Source organism: Epinephelus moara, chromosome 5 (assembly GCF_006386435.1).
Source record: "Epinephelus moara isolate mb chromosome 5, YSFRI_EMoa_1.0, whole genome shotgun sequence".
NCBI classification, from domain to species: Eukaryota; Metazoa; Chordata; class Actinopteri; order Perciformes; family Serranidae; genus Epinephelus; species Epinephelus moara.
Window position 1 is genome coordinate 23,456,410 of NC_065510.1, and position 21,266 is coordinate 23,477,675.

Here is a 21,266-nt window from a genome sequence, read left to right on the forward strand (position 1 = left end):
AGAAAAATGCCGCTCAATTTGGAGAAAAAAATGTTTAAAACAAGTTGAATATTAGTTGGAAACAGGTTGTTATAAGAAAATAAAATCATATGTCCATCATACTACGCATATAAACACCATCTAATGGAAGGACATACCTGCAACCACTGATTTAAATCCCATATCCCATTTTACTCACTCCACTTCTGTCTGCTACTCTTCAGTGTCTATGTTTCTGTTTTTATTCTGTATTGTAATGTGTTGTTGTTGTTGCATAACAGGAACCTGCTGAAAACTAGTTTTTAACTGAGTCAGACCACCTTTAACTGGAACACACAATGTTAGTTTATCTCCTTTCCTGTATAAATAATGAAATGTGTCCGGGGCGGCACGGTGGTGTGGTGGTTAGCACTCTCGCCTCACAGCAAGAGGGTTGCCGGTTTGATCCCGGGCGTGGGAGCCCTTCTGTGCGGAGTTTGCATGTTCTCCCATTGTCAGCGTGGGTTCTCTCCGGGCAATGTTCTCCCATTGTCAGCGTGGGTTCTCTCCGGGCACTCCGGCTTCCTCCCACAGTCCAAAGACAGCCCCGCGACCCTCAAGAGGATGAAGCGGTTAGAAGATGAATGAATGAATGAATGAAATAAATGTGTCCCTCTGCTTTCTGCTTCTCCCCATTAAAAGACACACGTTTCATATTCTTCAAGGCGACAGGACACATTGTATAAGTAGAAAATATTTATTTGTGGTGCATAAATACAGTGGTGTTTACATGGCTGATTGATAAAGTTGACCAGAGGTAGAAAGAAAAGTACCACTCTATGCTATAATGACAAATCATTGGTTCTGTGTGATGAACAGTGGTGCAGGAAGTATTCAGGTCACATAAAACAATACCACACTGTAAAAAAAACCTCTATTATAATTAAAAAAACTATATTCTCAAACTTTGAAGCCTTTTCAGGTCAACATCAATTAGTGGTTTCATGTTTTTATCTGTGTTTATTGGTCAGAAATGTTCATTGAAAAGCTGGAAAACAATATTAAACAGAAACGTGAAAATACAGATTGTAGTTTAAGTAGGCCTATCAAATGGAAAAAAATGTAACAAAAAAACAAACAGATTTTATAATCTCATCACGTTTTGAAGGAACATGAAAATCTCAAAATGTACAACTGCCACAAAAATGGTAATTAGTCACTTTCCACCAGCGATGATAAATTACTCAATAAACAAATGTCATATTGATGAAACCACTCAGTCCAATTGGGTATAAATACAAATTGTGGAGATAAAATCTTGACTTTTACTGATTAAAAATTAAAGATCTGTTGCTGCTGCATCACCGCTGTTTGACAAACACAAAATAAATCCTGCATTTAGTCTGATAGTGTCCACCTCCTCCTCAGATCTGGAGCTAACAGTCGTCACTTTGCAGGAGAGACATAAAGAAGTTGCACACACTGGCCCACGAGCCGCTGCAAGTCTCTTCAGCCGTTTTCTGGTGGTTCGCGTGCTTTGTGCACGCTGGAGACACGGTGGTGGAGGTGGAGGTGGAGCGAGGCGTCATCAGCTCGGTGAGTTCATCTCGACTACTGAGCTAAAGATGTCCAGTTTGAAGTGCGCATCCTGGGGCGCGTGCTTACACACGGAAGCCTTCACCAGCGCGCGCTCGTCCGAGCACACTTTGGTTTTCAGCTTTTTGAAGGCGCGGGACACCTGTTTCCAGAAGCCCTTGTTGTTGGAACGGTAGCCCGGGCAGCTCTGAGGTTTGCCGTTGTATTCGCACTGCAGATTGGTGTATCCGCCTTTGATGCGCGCCACCGGGTCCTCGCATTTTACCATCAGCTTGACAGTGTCCCCGACGTCTTTTGCCACCCAAGTACACTGCATCTTGCCCCTGGGGATCTTTCCCCGGACACTGGCTGCAAGCTTGTCGCCGCTCCTCTGCGCACTGCCGGGGGGTGCTATAGTCACGGTTTTGTCCGCTTCTCGGTTCTTATTGCGCGCAGCGGAGGACAGAGAGACCTGCTGCCCGATGAAGGCCAACATCAGCATGGGAGCGAAAGTCTTCAGCAGCAACATGTCTCCTTTTAGCAGACAATTTATTATCTGAAAGGACAGAGAATGGTTTAAAACAGGTTCAGAGCCTATCAGTGCTGGAAATAATCACATCATGTGAAATACATACACACATTCATACGTATTCATGCGCAAATTTCTCTAAATATGGCAACAAGCAAGAAAATATTGTGCATCTGTAATAAATAAATGGCTTTTTCCCATCCGACAAAGGTTTTACGCGAATGTGGTAACTATTACGCATGGGCGCATCCAAACCTGAGCCTGCATTATATTAAAACAAAGTAACAAGGCAATACCACAGCATACTACACATACAGTACACACAAGAGAGTCACATATACGGACCCTAACTTACCGATAAAGACTCGTGTTGCTGTGCGTAAAGCTGCTTCTTGTGGCTCTCTGTGGCCTCGCACATGGCTTTCATACACAGACTCTGCGGCACGCCCACTATTCCCGCCCAACAACACACACAATTACGCACCCAGCTCCATTGAGAAAAATCTTGGCAGTGGTTTCTTTGGTTATGTGTTTCGTTCTGACATGTCCAAACTAAACTCCCAGAGAGGCTGAAAACCAACACTGATAGTGGATCTGCGTGTCTGCACAGAGCAGGTTTATTCTAAATATCTTCTCACACACACACACACACACACACACACACACACACACGCACGCACACACACACACACACGCACGCACATTCTTGGAGGCTCGTCTCCACTCTCCACCAATCCGCTGCTGCACTCAGCCATGAGGAGATCCTCTCCTGTAACTTCCGGTATGTGGTTTGACTTGTGGTTTCCCAGCAGAGGACAAAAAGATCTGTGATGACAATACAATCTGCTAATGTAAGATTAAGTACAAGCGGTTTTTATGTATGCATTTAATGCGTCATAATTGAATGGAAAACGTGCTAGCAGGAGAATTGTTTTGCATTTTTAATTTTTCCACATTAAAATCAAATCAGATCAAATCAAATCCATCAAACAGAAAAAGTGAGGAGGTGTAAATAAGTCAGTAATAGTGTATCTCTATCATGTTGTTATTTCTTTGTTTTTATTTAGGTTTTTAGTTTTCATTTGTTCATTCCCACACACTTTGAACTGCATAAAAGAAGATATTAATTTGATACATTACACATTTATGTCAAACTCTTTCGTGACCTTGGAGACAAAACAATCTCCCCGCAAGCTCCACTGAGTGACTGTTCTGGAGCTTTTGATCGTATTAAATGATCTTCCTCAGCAGGGAGAGTTTTCCCAGCTGTAGTGGAAATACAGATGTTCAAATTTCCATTTCATTCTTCAGCACTTTTAATAGAGGAGGAAGAGGAAACAATAAGACACTGACATTTGAACATTTCTAAATTCATCTCTAGACACTCCCATCTGCTGAGGAAGATCATGTGATACAACTGAGAGCTCCTGAACAGCCACTAAATGGAACTTGTGGCGACATTATTTTGTCAGGAAGCAGTTCCATACAAAATTGCACACACATTACATTTCTACTCATTAAGAAGCATCCAAATTAGGGATGAACAATATTGGATTTTTTGCCGATATATACGATATATAACAACTCACTTGACCGATAAGTGATACCTATATCGATATATCCACTTTATTCTTACTTAATTTTAGTGATCAAGTCTCTTCTGTAGTGGGATTAACATTATATTATGCATGCATACTCTTATCGTGATGGCTCACCAGCAGATGGAGACATGAAATACAATACTTTATAATGTATGTGATATTCACCAATCAAGAAAAAGCATGTTGGCCGATTCTTATAGTTCATTTTAAAGCCAATATCGGCTGATACCTATTACATGCCGATATTATCGTGCACCCCCGTTCTAATATATTGTTAAAGGTGTCTGTATATCCTGGAAAAGCCTTAAAATAACTGAAATTTATAAATCAAGACCTTACATGGTCTTGAATATAGTAAAATACACTGTTTTAGTTACATCTAAATGCTGACACTGACCACATTGTTCATTCTAACTGCCTGTGTTCGGTCTTAAACACTGTTATCTATCAAACAGTAACACATTTACCAGATGTCAGCTCCCTCTTTCCCTGTAAACTCTCAGTCGGTTCCTTCTTCCTCCTTTGAAATCCTGACATTAACTCAGTGAGCTCCTTTATGTACTCAATCACAAGTCAGAGGAAGTCTTTATCTTAAGTTGGCAGCCTCGGTTTCATACAGGCTGTTTGTCTTGCTGACCTTCAATGTATTCACTTCTGTCTGTTTAATACATTTATAGTGTTTCTCTTCCTCATACATGGTGTTTATTGTCAGCAGATAGTTTATGCAAGTATAAAGCTATACAAGAAAAAGAAAGAACAATTTATACACAATTTTCATACACGCAAATACAGCAGAGAAATGTAAGAAATAAAACTATATTTACATGTAAAATGAAGTGAAAAGAAATGATACATGATATATGAATTAAGTGCTCAGTGACTACACAGAGACTCAAGCCTGAACAGCTGATGTCACATAGAGAAGCAAAGTCCCTGCCCTTCTGGTGGACCACCATGGGACCTCATTTCAGAAAAATATGTATGGCAATTAAGAGACAAACATTTTTTGATCCCATTTTAATTGTTACATGAATTACACAAATGTTGTTTGTCAGTTCAAAAGATAATTTTTCAAGTCAAGAAAGTCGCAGTTTGTCATAAAACTGTTGAAGTAAAAGACATAATTAGGAAAATGACACACCCAAAAGCTGCATTAGTAACATCCTAATTTTCTCTCTCACTGAAGCTATAATGTCTGAGACATGAGTTGGTGGTTAAAACACCTCATATAAGATAACGTTACATATGTGTATGTAACACATGGCTGAAATGTGCTAAACGGCCATGTTGGCATTAGGGACTTACATTGTTTGAGATGAGCAATGTAGTTCACTGACAAGTTTCACACAAAACTAAACAGTATACTACAAAAAGCTGCAACTTTTTTACTACCAAAATTATCTTTTAAATTGAAAACCATCACCTGTGTCAGTCATGGCACAGTTCAAACGGGATCAAATAATGTATTGTCTCTCGCTGCTGACCAGGCAGCTACATATTCTTTCTGAAATCAGGGCCCATGGGAGACATTGGAAAGTTAGGGACTTCACCTCTATATAGAGAGCAGAGGCAGCCGGCCTCTGTTCAAGCAGGCTGTTTTGATGCCATGTTTGTATGTTTACCTATGAAAAGAAATGCATCAGAATACATATATAACCCACATAATCAGGAAGGCTGCTATCACGCGATGAATGCATTAACAGGAGTAAAGGACAAAGTAGCTATAAAGAGCAAATGTCTACTTAAGAAAGTAGGTTGGGGTGGATGGGTCAAACAACACAGGACTTTTCCCTCAGAGACCTGTGTTTGTGTTCTGTGTGAAACCAAATGAACTTTGAGTTGTTTTAAGGTACATGATCACCATGTTTCCTTACCTAAACCTAACCTACGTAATTTTATGTATTGTCCATTATGGTAAGTACATAACACGACGACTCCCAACCATGTTTCTTCTTCTTAACCTAACCTACATATCTTTATATTTAGTACATACTGTGATGACACTATTTGTGGAGTGCTAATTTGATAAGATATCATACAAACCAGTACATGTGTGTTTTCATGACCTAACATACAAACTGTTGCATGAGGATACATTGGTTCTAAAGATCTTACCTTACCTCGACCTGTAACTACTAAGGTGTTCAGGTTCAATCAATCCTAGTTCAATCAATCCTAATTATAATCTTGCATGGTTCAGCTCCTCCTGCTCTATCTGGATACGTTAATATCAGATCTTCTGGTAATAGGGGTACGAGAGGTGCAGTGAGGGGAGACTGCACAATTTCCTTAAGAACATTCAGTCAGGCAGTTTTCTCCTTCAGCGCATCACATCAATGGAATTCAGTACCACAATCAATCAGAGTATCTCCTTCATATCATTCATTCAAGCGCAATGCCAAGAAATGGCTTGTTGAAACACAAACATGTGAACATTGATGTTTGCCTCACTATTATATAGGAGTGCATCATGCAATTGTGGGTTATCAACGGTATGTGTGTGCCGTACAGAATGTTTATCTTGTATATAATGTTTATCTTTAATGGGTTATTTTTTTATACATATATTGGATGTTGTATTTTATTGATGCCTTTAACAACTGGCAAAGGGACTACCAATGAAAATTAGCCTCTCGGCTATTTCGGGTGCATTTTACATTTTTAAAAAAAAAAGTTGATTAATGTACATTGTCCCTTTTCAAATAAACAAATAAACTAAACTAAACTAAATTCAATCGTCAAGTTAAAATCTCTGCAGTGAGAAAGGCCTGTTGAAGATGTGCCTAAACACTGTATTTAACCATATTCAAGGTTTTTCTTGAGGCTTTTCCAGGACACCTTCACTTCCAGTGTTTGATTCTCTCCACTTATAATCCTATTACTAAACCAAACTCCAGGTAGCCTTAAGTCACTCTGCTTAATTATTATTTGCTTACAGAACAATATATTTGTAGATTTTTCTACGGCAGTCTGTCCCTTTTTAAACAAAACATACAGTGGTTATGTTATGAGTTGCATGGGTCGTACGTCTAGTTGTTTGTCTATATCTATGGATTTGGATTACTGCAGAATGTTAAGATCAAAAATAGAGGTACTTGAATGTAAGTTGATGCAAAGAGCCTAGTACAGTAATAGCAAGAAAACTACATCAAGCACGAAGAGCCTTTAGGTATTTCATTCAACAAAAGCTTAACATACAATGTTACAACATGTCACATTATGTAGATTTAATCCTTTAGATTGTAGTTGCTCAACATTGAATTGAAGTTACTGCATGCTAAATTCTACATTCATAACTTTGTATCTAATATTGTAAAGTTGGTGTTTTTGATGCTGTGTAGCTGACCTTCATGTTTATATTCACTTACAGTACACGACTGATTCTACAAATGTAAGTTACAGTAATGAATCCACCCCACCCTGTCGTGTAGTGACGCAGCTGCTGCAGGTGGGAACAAAGATATCACTAAAACAAAGGAAGGAGCCATATAAAGGCTCACATGGGCTCCAGTCCAAGAATCTCACAAGTTATCACTGAGTCACTGTGTCGGAAGTAGTAGTGGAGGATTTACTGTAAGTAAACAGTAGCAGTAGTGTGTGTGCATGTGTGTGTCCTAGCTCCACCCAGCAGCACCATCTTGTGGCTGTCGGAGGTTCAGCACCATGACTGAGTTGGTGAATACATGTGATCAGTGATGGAAAGTATACGTTCTCTCAAGTATCTGCATAGTTTTGACGTACTTGTACTTAGCTTGTGTTTTTGCATTTTGTGCTCCTTTATAATTCTACTGCACGACTTTCCAAAGAAAAACACTGTATTTCTTTTTCTGTTTTTTTTTTTTTACATTTCTCTGACAGCTTTAGTCACCAGTTGCTACTTTGGCTTGTGGCCTTTAACAAAAAGAGCATTGTCTGGATGTCATGTTTCAGAGCTAAGTGAGTTGTTAGTTCCCCTATAAACCTCTCTGATTTAATGTAAATAACTGTACTGTAAATAACCAAAGTGGTGAATGATCTAATATTTCACCAACAAAAACATACATTAGAGAAAAAGCCTCCACATCCCCAAAAAGAAAGAAAACAAGACTGTGTTTTTTCTTCTGTCCGGCTCCATTAATCATCTTCACTCTCCACATTGATCTTGTGACCCTTTGGTGGGGCCCAGGTGCTTAGGTTTGCAACCACTGGACTACATCACCTCATCACAGTATATAAAGTATATAAAACTAGCCCCACCTTAATCAGCAGCAGCTAATAAAACACTGCTTATGCACTGATGTATCAGGGTTATCAATAATACATATACATATACTTTTAATACTTTAGGTCAGTTGTGCTGCTAATACTTATGTACATTTTTGAATGCAGGGCTTTTTCATGCTGGATAGTTTTTACATTATTGCATTGGTATTTTCATAGGTGTAGATTGTGGGGTGTGGGACACAGGAGACATGTCTCCCTCAATATTTAGAGAAGGTGCATTAACACCATAAATTGATGCAGTAAAGACACTTTTGGTGCATAAAATTTCACCAGAATGCAGGAAATTAAGTGTTTGATGCTCAAAATTTTTTCTTGGAGGACCTCCAAACCCCACATTTCATATGTTTCCCCCTTCGTCCCCACAAAGTTGACATGAAACTTAAACCCTTGGGTATTTCCACTGAGGTAAAGTAAGTAAAATGATCTGATTACTCTTCTTCCACCACTGGGTTTTTATTAAAAGAAAGTGTGAGTTTGGTGTTTGGAGGTTGTCATGACTGACACACTGTTATATAATAAGTAGTAGCTACTCTCACTGTGATGAAAGTGAAGGTGATTTCTACCCTCATCCACTATATGCATGTGCGGAGCTGCAGCCACATGCGTTTCCTCTCACACAGACCTCTTCTGTTCCTGCACACGGTAGCTCCTGAGACTCAGTTCATCAGCTCATACAAAGGGGTGTTTAGCTCTGCTCAGACGCCCTCTGTGACTGAGCTGTATTATCTTAACTGCAGTCTGTGTCTGTCTCCTAACAACTTCCTCAGCCGGGCTGCAGACATGTTGTTACAGCTGGCGATTACGAGAAACAAAGACCTCTTTGAATGAATGAGTGTGAAAAGTTGCTGCAGAAGAAACAGAACAAAACAGAAGAAGAAGAAGAAGAGAGGTCTCCACTCTTTATTCTCTTTACCATCACATGTTGTTGGAACATTTATGTGACACAAGGAGGGAATTTTACATCATATACAAACAGAATCACATGCCTGCCATATTTTCCCTTTCGTCTTGCTGTGTGTTTTACAGATTTAACAAAAAATACACTACATGACAGCACAAGCAGTCATCTCCTAACCGTACACAGGTGGAGGTCGAGTGTTTTTGGCTCAGCCTGTAAGATGCTGCAGTGGTGGGAGTTGGACCTCATAAGGCGACGAAATCACTTCAGAGGCTCCCACACAGATCCTGGAGAGGTCGAAGATGGTCGAGAAGTGTTCTGACTGGGTCCATCGCTGGTGTTTCCAACCTGAAACAACAAAAATTAGGGATTGTGTAATTAATTTTACGATAAAGTTGGTTTCTCTTGTGAATGCACAGAGATAAAGAGCTCCACAAATTATGCTGAATGACTGAACATTTTCACTTCCATCCCTCCTGATGATTTTTGGCTTTACAGTTTCATTCATCCACACTAAAACAACCACTAAGTTTCTTCTAACTCTCGCTTTTAATTCTAATTTTTCCAGCCAACCTCTTGCTAAACTTTCTCTTCCTTTTCTTCTTCTTCATTCGTCACTCACCTGTGTCTGCAGTATCCCCTCAGTTCTGGAACCAGCTGATGAAGTAGGTGCAGACGCCGTGGAAGCTCTTCCAGCAGTACTCGGAGGCCATGCGGGAGGCTTTGGACTCACTCTGCTCTGTGGGACGAGTAGTGGTCTTTCCAGGCTTGGGGGTAGCTTTCTTGGTCTGGGTGCCCTTGCCTGGCTGGGGCTTGACGGGCTGCTGCTGGGGCTTGACAGGTTTAGGAGTAACGACAGGTTTGCTCTGGGCTGGCACCACCGGTTTACGCGGCTCCTGGGCGGGCTTGGAGGGCTTGGGAGTGGTGGTCTTGGGCCAGGCAGCCAGGAAGGTCATCTGGGCCTCGTCGGGGTATTTCTTGCACATGGCTTGGCGGTAGATTTTGGGTCCCTGGCAGGCCTGGCTGAGCTTTCTCATGTCCCACATCATCTGGGTGAAGTAGTGGCGAGGGTTGAGGTTGTAAGCGCGGCACAGGTTGGGTTTGCCCTGGAAGTCGCAGTAGTAGGAGCGTCCTGCATTCTGACCCTGGCTCGGACCTTTGCAGGAGACACGCAGGCGAGTATAGTCCCCTGCTCCGGACACCACCATGGTACAGGTGTCTTTGGTCTTGGTGCTGAATCTGATGGGCTCATCCCAGACGCTGCGTTGCTGCTGCTGCTGTTGCTGCTGCTGCTGCTGCTGTTGCTGCTGCTGCTGTTGCTGACTGTTGTTGGTCTGAGCGTTTGACACACAAACAGCCACTGCCAGAAACAGCAGTGCCACTCTCATCCTGGCTCCCATGGCGGCGTTAGACGTGTTAGTGATGGATGGATGAAGGTATGGGATGATGCGTATGTATGTATCCGCACAGAGGGTTGAGGTGTGCAAGGGTAGAAAGACTCTGAGTGAGACTTTATAAGGCTGAAGCTCACAAAGAAGGTATTATTCAGGTGAGCTGAAGGAGTCAAACTCCTCCTCAAGCACTGACCCCCCTCCTCACACCACACACACAGACACACACACACACAGAGCGACCACATAAGGCCCGTGTGGTATGTTCAAAACTAAAAAAGTGATGGATGAGTTGGATGGAGGGAGGGGGGGAGTATAAACTGAGGGAGGAGGAAGAGGGGTGAGGGGAAGAGGTCAACCGGTCTGTGGGAGCTGAGGGGGGAAAGGAGAGAAGGACGGTACACACATGAAGCCAAATGTTGTGAAAAAGAGTTGCGAGACATTATATAATCTCACATAAGAGGTTCTTTGACTATTGATGAGGGGGGAAGAGAGAGGAGAGGGCTGAGGGTCTGCAGCCAAATTGCAGCCCCAAGTTATTTGCTGAGGGTTTAAAGTTGATCTGTGAACCCTGTAATAATAAAAACCTCATCGTGTTCATCTTAAGATGCACTTTTTGTGGAGACTTTGTTGTTGCACTACAAACAGACGTATACGCACAGGTAGATTCTCAAAGTCGACTTCTGTCCTGTTTTTACTACGTGACTATGGTATGAGGGAAAGATCATGTCCGGTACCGTTAGTAGCGGTGCAGAGAACTGCTCGGAAAGCAGCAGGTTAAGTTTTCATCATGACATCGACACGCCAACATGATGAAGAACTGCAGGGTGACTGACTGCATGACTTACAAGACTAGACTAATCCCAGTCTGCAGTTATATGTCATTCTTATGGTCAGTATTTGAAGCTTTGGCCATGCCTGATGGTTGGAACGCAAATATTTGGTTGTCTGATAAAATCTAAGAAGTGTATGGCTTAGCAGTCTCTTACCATACTTCTACTCTCTGCATGAACACAAAATTTCTCAGTCGGTTCCACCATAACCTGAACTTGGATCATAATGTGAATGTACCTCATTAATCAAACTAAACTGCCACTTTAAAGTGATGTGTTCTCATCAAGGATTTCAACCCCTGACCGCTCGCACCCTAACTGCATACAACTTATTGTACTGAAGTCAATAAAAAGAGTAATTTCTCCATTTGGGTGAAGTTTTTAGTGGATATTAAATTAAGGATTGGGTGTTAACCTGATGACTTCAGATTTTAAGTCAAAACTAGTTTTCCAACAATGTTATACCTACGACACCAAAGAAGTATTGGAGCATAGCTCTTTTGCATCACACTTGCTTAACCAAACTATGCAGCTACTATAAAGGGTTGTCATCCAAGACTTGAGCTCTTGACCTCGTGCACCATAAGTGAGAATCATACGCTTAGACCGAGAAGTCAATATAAATAAGTATCTTTTCAATTTTCCATGAAGCCAATAAAGATCCAGTCTGTCAGACAGTAGGACACATTTCATGCAAAAGGTTCCACCAAGACTCTGATCTGTCAGTTAAATCAGTAAAACATGACCTAATGAAGTTGCCTAGTGTGTAAACCTGAATTATGTGACTTTGATTTCATCAAGTCACATCACCTTTAGGTCAAAACTACTGGTTTTCCAATGGTGTTACACCTATGACACCAGGCAGGTGTTTCGTCAGCATAGCTCTTTTGCATAACAACTTATACATACCTATTCAGTGAACCTAAAGAGCCACTGTGATGTGCTGTGGGCTCGTCCGGGATTTGAACCCGGGACCTCTCGCACCCGAAGCGAGAATCATACCCCTAGACCAACGAGCCACGAAAAGAATAATTTCTCTGTCCATTTACTTATTTTCTTACTCTGTCCAGGTCAGGTTGCAATGGAGCTGGGCTTGGCAAAGTCGCCCAGATGCTCTCCTCCACCTCTGCATCTTTCAGGTCTTCTTAAGGGATCCAGAAGCATTCCTAGGCCAGACTGGACATGTAGTCCTTCAAGTATTTTCTGGGTCTGCACTGAGGTCTCCTCCCACAATGGCATTGCATTTCTTTTCTCACTTTCTCTTTGGAAAATCTGAGCTGCTCAACTGTCCCTAAAGGTGAGCCGAGACATCCTGCTCTTATGGTCAATACCTTAAGCTTTGGCCAGGCCTGATGGCTTTACACCTACAACACCTGACATTGTCAGAATAGCTTCTTTGCATAACAGTTGATATATATATATAACAATTTGGTCTACACTTTCAAGTGCTGTGGGATCATCCAGGACTTGAACCCAGAACCTCTTGCATTCAAAGCAAGACGCATACTCATAGACCAATGAGCCATAAAATAAGTTCTTTCTCCATCCATTCACCTATTTTCCTCCCCTGGGTCAGGTCGCAATGAAAGCAGCCTTGACAAAGTTGCCCAGGTGCTCTCCTCCACTTCTGCATTCTCCAAGACTTCTTAGAGGATCCAGTAGGCATTCTTGGGCCAGATTGGGTATGTAGTCCTTCTGGTATTTTCTCAGCGTGCACTGAGGTCTCGTCTTTCGAGGTTACGATAAAATCAGAGACGCGTAATGGCTTTACTGCATATTAACTGTACCTCTACTTTTTGCATGAACAAAAATGTCTCAGTTGATTCCCCTGAGACTTGAGCATAGTGATACTATTGGACGATAGAACACATTTCACACAACAGGTTCCAACAAAACTTGAACTTAGATTCATCAGTAAAGACAGTGGCTCCATTCTAATGAAGTTTCTCAGTGCGTAAACCTACATATTAGGAAAGTGATTTTATGAAGATGCGTCAACTTCAGGACAAAGACGCTGTTTTTCCAAAGACATTACAGCATTTCAGATAACTCTTTTGCATCACACCTTATACATACATCTTTTTAGTCAAACTAAGGAGCTACTTTCAAGAGTTGTGGGCTCGTCCGGGATTTGAACCCGGGACCTCTCGCACCCGAAGCGAGAATCATACCCCTAGACCAACGAGCCATGAAAAGGACAATATGTCTGTCCATTTACTTATTTTCCTCCTCTGTCCAGGTCAGGTTGCAATGGAGCTGGGCTTGGCAAAGTCGCCCAGATGCTCTCCTCCACCTCTGCATCTTTCAGGTCTTCTTAAGGGATCCAGAAGCATTCCCAGGCCAGACTGGACATGTAGTCCTTCCAGTATTTTCTGGATCTGCACTGAGGTCTCTCCCTAAGAGGACGTGCCCTGAATATCTCCCAAATGACTCAAGTGGTACTTTTTACATCGAGGCGCCGCAGTTCTTCTCTCACTTTCTCTTTGGAAAATCTGAGCTGCTTAACTGTCCCTTAAGGTGAGCTGGGACATCCTGTGTAAGGAAACCAGTTTGAAGGCTTACGTATATCCACAATCTCATTCTTATGGTCAGTACCTGAGTCTTTGGCCATGCCTGACAGTCTGAACGTAAATCTTTTGGTTTCTGATCACATCAGAGATATTCAATGGCTTTACTGCATACGAACCATACATCTACATTTTGCATGAACCAAAAGTTCTCAGTTGGTTCCACTGAGACTTGAGCTTAGTGATACTATTGGATGATAGGACACATTTCACACAAGGGGTTCCACTGAGACTCTAACTTGGATTCATCAGTAGAGTCAGTAAAAGATGATTGCTCCACTCTAATGACTTTTCTTAGTGTGTAAACCTACATATTAGGAAACTGATTTCATGAAGTCCTCTCACCTTTAGGACAAAAGCACTGTTTTGACATTACAGCATTTCCGGTCAGCATAGCTCTTTTGCATAACACCTTATACATACTTAATCAGTGAAACTAAAGAGCCACTGTGAAGTGCTGTGGGCTCGTCCGGGATTTGAACCCAGGACCTCTCACACCCAAAGCGAGAATCATACCCCTAGACCAACGAGCCATGAAAAATGCAATATTCCTGTCCATTTACTTATTTTGAACTAGTGGAACTAGGTTTGGTAAAGTTGCCCAGATGCTCTCCTCCACCTCTGTGTCTTTCAGGTCTTCTTAAGGGATCCAGAAGCATTCCCAGGCCAGACTGGACATGTAGTCCTTCCTATTTTCTGGGTGTGTGCACTGAGATCTCTTCCCAAGATGATGTGCCCTGAATATCTCCCAAACGTCTCAAGTGGTACTTTTGACATAGAGGCACTGCAGTTCTTTTCTCACTTTCTCTTTGGAAAATCTGAGCTGCTCAATTGTCCCTAAAGGCGAGCTGTGTTCTTATGGTCAAAACCTGAAGCTTTGGCCAAGGCTGATGGTTAGAATGGGAATCAACTGGTAAACTGAGATTTATGTCTTTATGTCTAACATTACAGTATTTCAGGTATTTGTCAGCATAGCTCTTATGCACACATATATAACGCTTCAGTCAAACTAAAGAGCCACTGTCAAGTGCTGAGGGCTCGTCCGGGATTTGAACCCGGGACCTCTCGCACCCAAAGCGAGAATCATACCCCTAGACCAACGAGCCATGAATAAAAAAAATCACTTTATACATCGATTAACACATTTTTCTCCTCTGTCCAGTTCAGGTCACAGTGGAAGTAAGCTTGGTAAAGTTGCCAAAATGCTCTCCTCCACCTCTGTGTCTTCCTTACAATTTTCTGTGATTTGCCTCCATGTTCCAAGAGACGACCCCTCTCCCATGTCTGGCCTTTTCTCTTTCTATGGCTCCACTGCCAAAGCTGGATTCAGCTTTGTCATACTGGTGGACAATAGGACACACTTCAAACAAAATCTTCAACTAAGACTCAAATTTGGATTCATCAGTAAAACACAACTACTCCATCCCAATGAATTTGCTCAGTGTGAAACCTTAATTATCTGCTCATGTGTGGACGATTACACCATGGAGACCAGGTCATGCAAGCATGGTGTGCACAAGACATGCAACAGCTCCTCACTCAAGTGTTTATGCTAAGATAAATTACTGGCTGTCACGAAAATGACAAGACAAAGTGAAATGAGGATGCTCAGGTCTGAGGTAAGAAACAAAATACGATGAAAATGCCAAAATTATACGCTGAAATCTCAGAATAGCATCTGAGTTTAAGAAACTCCCATGACTCTTAATACAGAATAAATAGTGTACAGTCACAGAGCACCAGTATCACCCCATTGGCTAAACTGGTCTTGAGTTCAAAAAGAGGCCTGACTGCACTCTACGGTGAGTTTTAACTTATGAAACTAAACAGAAGAACAGACGCTGCCTTTGAGGCGACATATACCATATGTCCTTGCTGGCTTGGACACAGAGCGGAAGACAAGAGTGTATGTATAGCCTGCTGCTGGGTACAGAGTCACACACGTGTGTACAAATGCACACATGCCCTCAGTACATTCAGGAAGTTTTGTTTTTATAGCCATCAATCTGGCAAGGAAAAGAAAAAGTTCCCCTGTAAGAGACACCGGGAATGCAAAGTAAACACGTGAAGTATGTGTGTGTTGTCTGAACCAGATGTTTCCCTAAATTAAATTAGTGTAGTCCTCCTCTGATAGGATGCAACAGCGTCACGCCACCTCAGCCACTGCCAAGCCCCCCCGCCGAAACAGACCTGAACCTTCTCAGCTGCTGTGTGTGCATGTATTCAACGCTGCATATGTTATATGAATGTTCTCTGCATTCCCCGGTGCTCTGTGTGCTTTGGCAGACAGGAGTTGCTCTTTAGGGGCGTGGATGTCGAACCCATCTGTACATTTGCTTTACCTATATCAAGTATTCTTTTTCATTCCTTGCTGCAGGTCAGGGTTTATGTACAGTATAAAAGTGCACTGAAAAGATCATTTTTGGGTCATTTATGACCTTCAAAAGAACAAAAATACTATCAGAGTTTCCTCAGTGGGTGATATGACAGTAGATAGATCCATACTCTTCATATTTCATGTGTTTATGGAGTAAAAACACAGCAGACACTTATGAGACTGAAGTTTTTATTCACAGTTTTGCAGTTTTGTATTAGAATTGTTTGTGTGTGTGTGTGTGTGTGTGTGTGTGTGTGTGTGTGTGTTCTTCAACCTGGCCTCTGACACCACAGAGGTTTTTGGTAGATTTATTTCTCAAACCACAGGATGATGAAGAAAAAAAAACTCTCTGACAACACAAGCAACTAGTGGTCACTAATGGTCTGGCGAGAAATGCCTAAGACACAGTATTTTGTTTGTAGCTTTCTTAAAACCTTGCTAACGAAGTATATGTAGCCTGTGTGTGTGTTGAAAAGGTAGTTACACTTTGCCTGTTCCGGTAGCTTTGGGTAAACTTTGGACTGACCTCACGTCTCAAAGATTTTAATAATTTAGAGTCAAACAGAACTGTCACTTTCATCCTTCAGTGTTTAAAGGAATAGTATGGCATTTTTGGAAATACCCCTTTTTCACTTTCTTGCTGAAAGTTAGCTGAGAAGATAAAAAGCACTCTCATGTAACTATGCTAACTGTAAAGCTAAAGCGTAGAGATGGTTAGCTTAGCTGAGCACAAAGACTGGAAATGGGAAAAGAGCCTGTCTGTGACCAAAGGGAACAAAATCAACACACTAGCACATCTGAAGCTCAAAAATTAACATGTTCAAAGCGTGAAAACGCCAAGAAATAGTCGAGTGCATAACCCCCTGTTAATTACCTTCAGCATGCTAGCCATGCCAGAGGATGTATCTTACAGACTTTGGTAATTCCCTGACTTTTTCTTTGGCATTTTTTTCTTTAAGTGAAATGTCCTAAAAACGACTGATAGATCGTCATGATGTTAGCCACTTTTACACTGCCTGCCAAAATGAGACAGGTGTGACATTTTGATGTGTTATGTGTGTGACCTAACCCCAAGATTTAAAATGAAGCTGGTAGCAGTTAGCAGTTAAAAAATGTACGCAACTTGGGAAAACAGTGAGGTCCAGGAGTTCCTTACCCTCTGAGCAGAGGACAAAATCAGCTGCCATATAACAGAGACTGTAAATGATTGTTATTGCTATGTTGATGCCATTGTTCTTGTTTATTAAGTGCACTGGATCGTCATGATGTCACTGTTGTTTGGTTCTGTATAAAAATGCAAAGGCAGCATAAAGAAGGGACTTCGTAGCGGCCCTATAGTAGGACCTCTGTGTAAAAGGGCTACTGGCTACAGATAATTACAGTGTCCAGAAGATGAAATGTAATAACTTTGGTGATCACCTCACTTTTCCTTTTGCATTTTTGGCTAAAGGAGAAGTGTTGGATGGATTGCTATGACACTGACTACAGATATTTACAGTGTACAGAGGATGAATTGTTAGAACTTTTGTAATCACCAGACTTTTCATCAAGTGACATCATCAATTCAAACTTTTAATTTTAACTTGCTATGACATGCCAATTAGCAGATGTTAGCATGCTAACATGCTAAACTAAGATGGTGAACATGGTAAACATTATACCTGCTAAACATTAGCATGTTAGCATTGTCACTGTGAGCTCTTTATCACGCTGATGTTAGCATTAAGCTCAAAGCACAACTGCTAGCACGGCTGTAGACACACTGTTTATGCCTTGATGCCAAACTAAGCTAACAGGTTGGTATTTAATAAAAAGACATGAAAGTGGTATCTTCTCATCTATCTCTTTGCGAGAAAGAAAAAAAGCGGATTTCCCAAAATGCTTAACTATTCCCTACTTTTCTGTTCGATGGAACTTGTGGAGCCAAAACGATGCAAGCTACAAATATTGTCAAAGAAAAGAAAGAAAAGAGCTACTTCTACAAAACCTACTTACATGTTATAAAACAAACATTAACAAAAATATATAAAACTTTCAAAAGCTTTGAAAGCGTAAAAAATGTACACTTGTGTCAACGTGTTAAAACTTATAACGTAAGTACAAACAAATGTATTGTCTACAGGTAAACCTAGCTATGCGGGAACATTGCTCTGATAGTTGATGATGTACAGTATGACCTACTAGAAGGACTGCGCTGGTACTGCTGTGGCTGGTACTGATGTGTGTGAGAGAACACATGATAAAGTACAGTTGGCTGGCATCTGAGGTCGTTCTCAAATGGCTTCAAGGGTTACTGGGGGGTGGGTCGCCCTCACCACACAGTTCCTGATTGTTGTTGTTCTTCCCTTTGGTCCTTGGAAGTGTTACAAGATCTGAATGGGAAGAGCTGGAAAGTCCAGTGATCCTAGAACATAGAAGGGCCATGTCAGAGATAAGTTGTTACAGAATGTGTTTTTTCTTTTTTTATTATCCCTAAAGAGAGGAGTAGACAGATGAGCACTTACCACGTGGGAAATATCAGTTCCAGCTCTCTTGTCCGCTGTGGAAAAAGAGAAAAGAAAATCAGCTACTTTACTTTTGCCCATGCTCGAGAGCTACAGTTGTGCTTAGTTTCAGGAAAGCCACCAGTGTCAGTTTGAGTCCAAATAAAATTGTAGATGGATCGAGTAAACAAACACAAATTTTGGATGTAAATAAACATATGTACCATTTCTGTTGTTTATTGGCAATGTGGATAATGCATTTTTTGCTACAAAATAAAACAACATATAGTGCAATAATAACCCATGTCATATCCCTACAACCTATACCATTCAAAACCAGGTCTGCCCACAGAGATGACAGGGCCTTTGAAAAGATCCAGTGAATATGCTCTCCCCAATTTGCTTTGCTCATATCAAGGCATACATGAAAAGTGACTGCTAGGCACTATCATTCTCTTCCTCAGAGGTGGTGGTGCGCCTCTTGGCTAATAATATAAGCAATAACGTAGGCCCTCTGGCTATTGATCGTCTTTTAGCCTGGCTGGGAGCAGCTTTCTGAGCTGACTGAAAAGAGTTCACTAAGGCCATTAGATTATTATTTGGGATTTAAGCTTCCTCTTTTTCTTCTCCTCTCTCTCCTGGCCTCCCAGTGTATGTGTAGGTCCTCAAATAACAGGAAAAATTCACTGAATGATTAGCTAATTGCAGTTTAGTTCAGTGTGTCTAAGTTGAAGGCTATACCTCAGCTTCAGTTATGGTAAACAAAGGTGTCCCACAGGGATCCACTTTAGCCCCCATCTTATTTTCTATCTTTATAAATGACTGAGGTCATGGAATTAACCTAGCCAAGCTTCATATGTACGCGGATGACACAGTCATCTATACAGGGGTACCCTCTTTAAATCAAGGAATAGAGCTCTTACAGGATGCCTTTCGATCTCTGCAGCTTTCATTATTAAAACTAAAACTGGTCCTAATTTAAAAAAAGACCAAATATATGACTTTCGCTCACAAAAACCCTGCTGATCCCACTATTGTGACACTACATGGTACTTGTATTGAAAGAGTCACTTTCTACAAATATTCGGGGAAAAACTTAGGCCATAACTGGGCTTTAATTTTTGTTTTTAAAAAAAGTTTTCGGTCAGAGGACAGAAAGAGAATTGTGTTCATTTCTGTCTGTATTAGACTATTGTGATGTGATTTACATGCATGCAGCCTTATCCTTGCTTTAAAACTGGCTAAATGCAGGCTCACGCACTCACCACTGCATTTTGTATGAATCTTTGGGATGGTCCCTTCTCTATTAGAGGAGAAAAATGCACAAGTTGCTATTTACTGCCAAGGCATTATTAAGTAGATTGCCTACTTATATCTCCAGCCTTCTTTCCTTTCACACTAGCAACTATTGTGCTCATTCTTCATATCGTATTCTTATAAATGTCCCCAGGGTGCGCACAGAGCTTGGTAAAATTGCTTTCTCTTCTTATACACCCTGTGTATGGAATGAGCTCCAAAATGTTGTTACTTTAGAAGCACTCCCTCCCTTGAACATTTTAAAGGTCTGCCTTGAGGGAAACACATTGGTGCTTTACATAGTCCTTGACCTAGGCCTTTTTCTCTTACTAGTTTTCCCTTGTGTGTTCCCTTAATGTATTGTATGTGTTTTCATATGTGACATTTTTTTTACTGCTGTAAGTGATTGTGCCGCTGTCTTGAAGAAAAGATCTTGCGTCTCAATGGGACCTTCCTGGCTAAATAAAGGATAAATAAAATGAAGTCATATCAGAACATGGCAGTGTCAGGTGTATCAGAGGTCTTCGCCTAAACCAACTCCATCATGATTCACTCCTTTTTTTTGTGTCTCAGTGTTTGAAAGGACATTGTCGGTTAAAAGAGACAACGATGAAGATAGTAGGATGGCAAGAAATAATAGAAAGAGAAGGAAAATCTCCTGTGTGAAGTCAGACGGAAGACGATTGAATGGCTGGTGGTTCTCAGATGGTTTTGGTTGTTAGATGAGGGTTAGTGGAAAGTTAAAACAGACAGTCAGTACCTCATCGACGAGTTCCTTTGGGTCATGAGTCGTGGTAGCTTGGGGGAGCAGAGGCTCGAGGGAACCGGGTCAGGGTGTCGGAATAGGGAGAGCTACATGTACACACACACACACACACACACACACACACATATATACGCATATACATATAAACTTAACATCTGTGGAGAAATGTCCCTAACTGTCTGCAGACTGTCAAAATTATCCCTCCACCAATTAACACCTCGGCATGCAAGCAAGCAGAGACACTGCTCGTACCTGACCACAGCGATGTCTCCGTAGATATTGCACACTTGTTCACCATGATTACCTGTATTACCCATACTGCAACACAAGAGCGAGGGCGGACAAGTGAGAAAGAGAACGGGAAGACTCCGCTGAAAGCAACAAGGATGGAGTTTTCCTTAGAAATAAAGTCGAAAGAGAGGAGAGAGCTGCAGGAGATGATGAAATGAAGATCCATGCAAAGAGAGGAAGACCATGCTCATGATTTCTGATGAGCAAAAGAAGTATGAAAGATGTGGAGAGATCCAAAGTCGAAGTATCCCATACCAAACAGGGAGAGGGCACGTGGAGTAGGACGAAAGGATTCATGAATAGCAGACAAACGTCAAAGTGCAACAAGCCATGGGTAAGAGCTACAGAGAGCGGAAATAACATGAGGAGAAAATATGAAGAGAATCAAAGGCCATGAAAATAACAGAGAAAGGGAAAGAAAATGATTAATTAATTTTG

The 21,266-nt window shown here is 41.4% G+C and overlaps 2 protein-coding genes and 4 non-coding genes across 6 annotated transcripts; all 6 read right to left on the reverse strand.

Annotated features, from left to right (window-relative positions):
* Positions 1–696: 696 nt before the first annotated feature.
* On the reverse strand, positions 697–2,609 carry fgfbp1b (fibroblast growth factor binding protein 1b). Its single transcript, XM_050044503.1, is given in 3 exon segments — positions 697–1,567; positions 1,570–2,089; positions 2,418–2,609. Coding segments are annotated over 3 exon segments (765 nt in total). The 5' UTR covers positions 2,490–2,609; the 3' UTR covers positions 697–1,394.
* A 6,191-nt stretch (positions 2,610–8,800) lies between these two features.
* On the reverse strand, positions 8,801–10,340 carry fgfbp2b (fibroblast growth factor binding protein 2b). Its single transcript, XM_050044691.1, has 2 exons — positions 9,447–10,340; positions 8,801–9,172 (listed from the first exon to the last, which is right to left on the reverse strand). The coding sequence occupies exon 1, from the start codon at positions 10,222–10,224 to the stop codon at positions 9,466–9,468; it is 759 nt and encodes a 252-aa protein (XP_049900648.1). The 5' UTR covers positions 10,225–10,340; the 3' UTR covers positions 8,801–9,172; positions 9,447–9,465.
* Positions 10,341–11,995: 1,655 nt separating this feature from the next.
* trnap-cgg (transfer RNA proline (anticodon CGG)) lies at positions 11,996–12,067 on the reverse strand. The gene has a single exon. It is a non-coding gene; the product is annotated as a tRNA-Pro (tRNA).
* A 1,097-nt stretch (positions 12,068–13,164) lies between these two features.
* trnap-cgg (transfer RNA proline (anticodon CGG)) lies at positions 13,165–13,236 on the reverse strand. The gene has a single exon. It is a non-coding gene; the product is annotated as a tRNA-Pro (tRNA).
* An 840-nt stretch (positions 13,237–14,076) lies between these two features.
* trnap-ugg (transfer RNA proline (anticodon UGG)) lies at positions 14,077–14,148 on the reverse strand. The gene has a single exon. It is a non-coding gene; the product is annotated as a tRNA-Pro (tRNA).
* A 501-nt stretch (positions 14,149–14,649) lies between these two features.
* Positions 14,650–14,721, reverse strand: trnap-ugg (transfer RNA proline (anticodon UGG)). Its single transcript has one exon. It is a non-coding gene; the product is annotated as a tRNA-Pro (tRNA).
* Between the last annotated feature and the right edge of the window lie 6,545 nt (positions 14,722–21,266).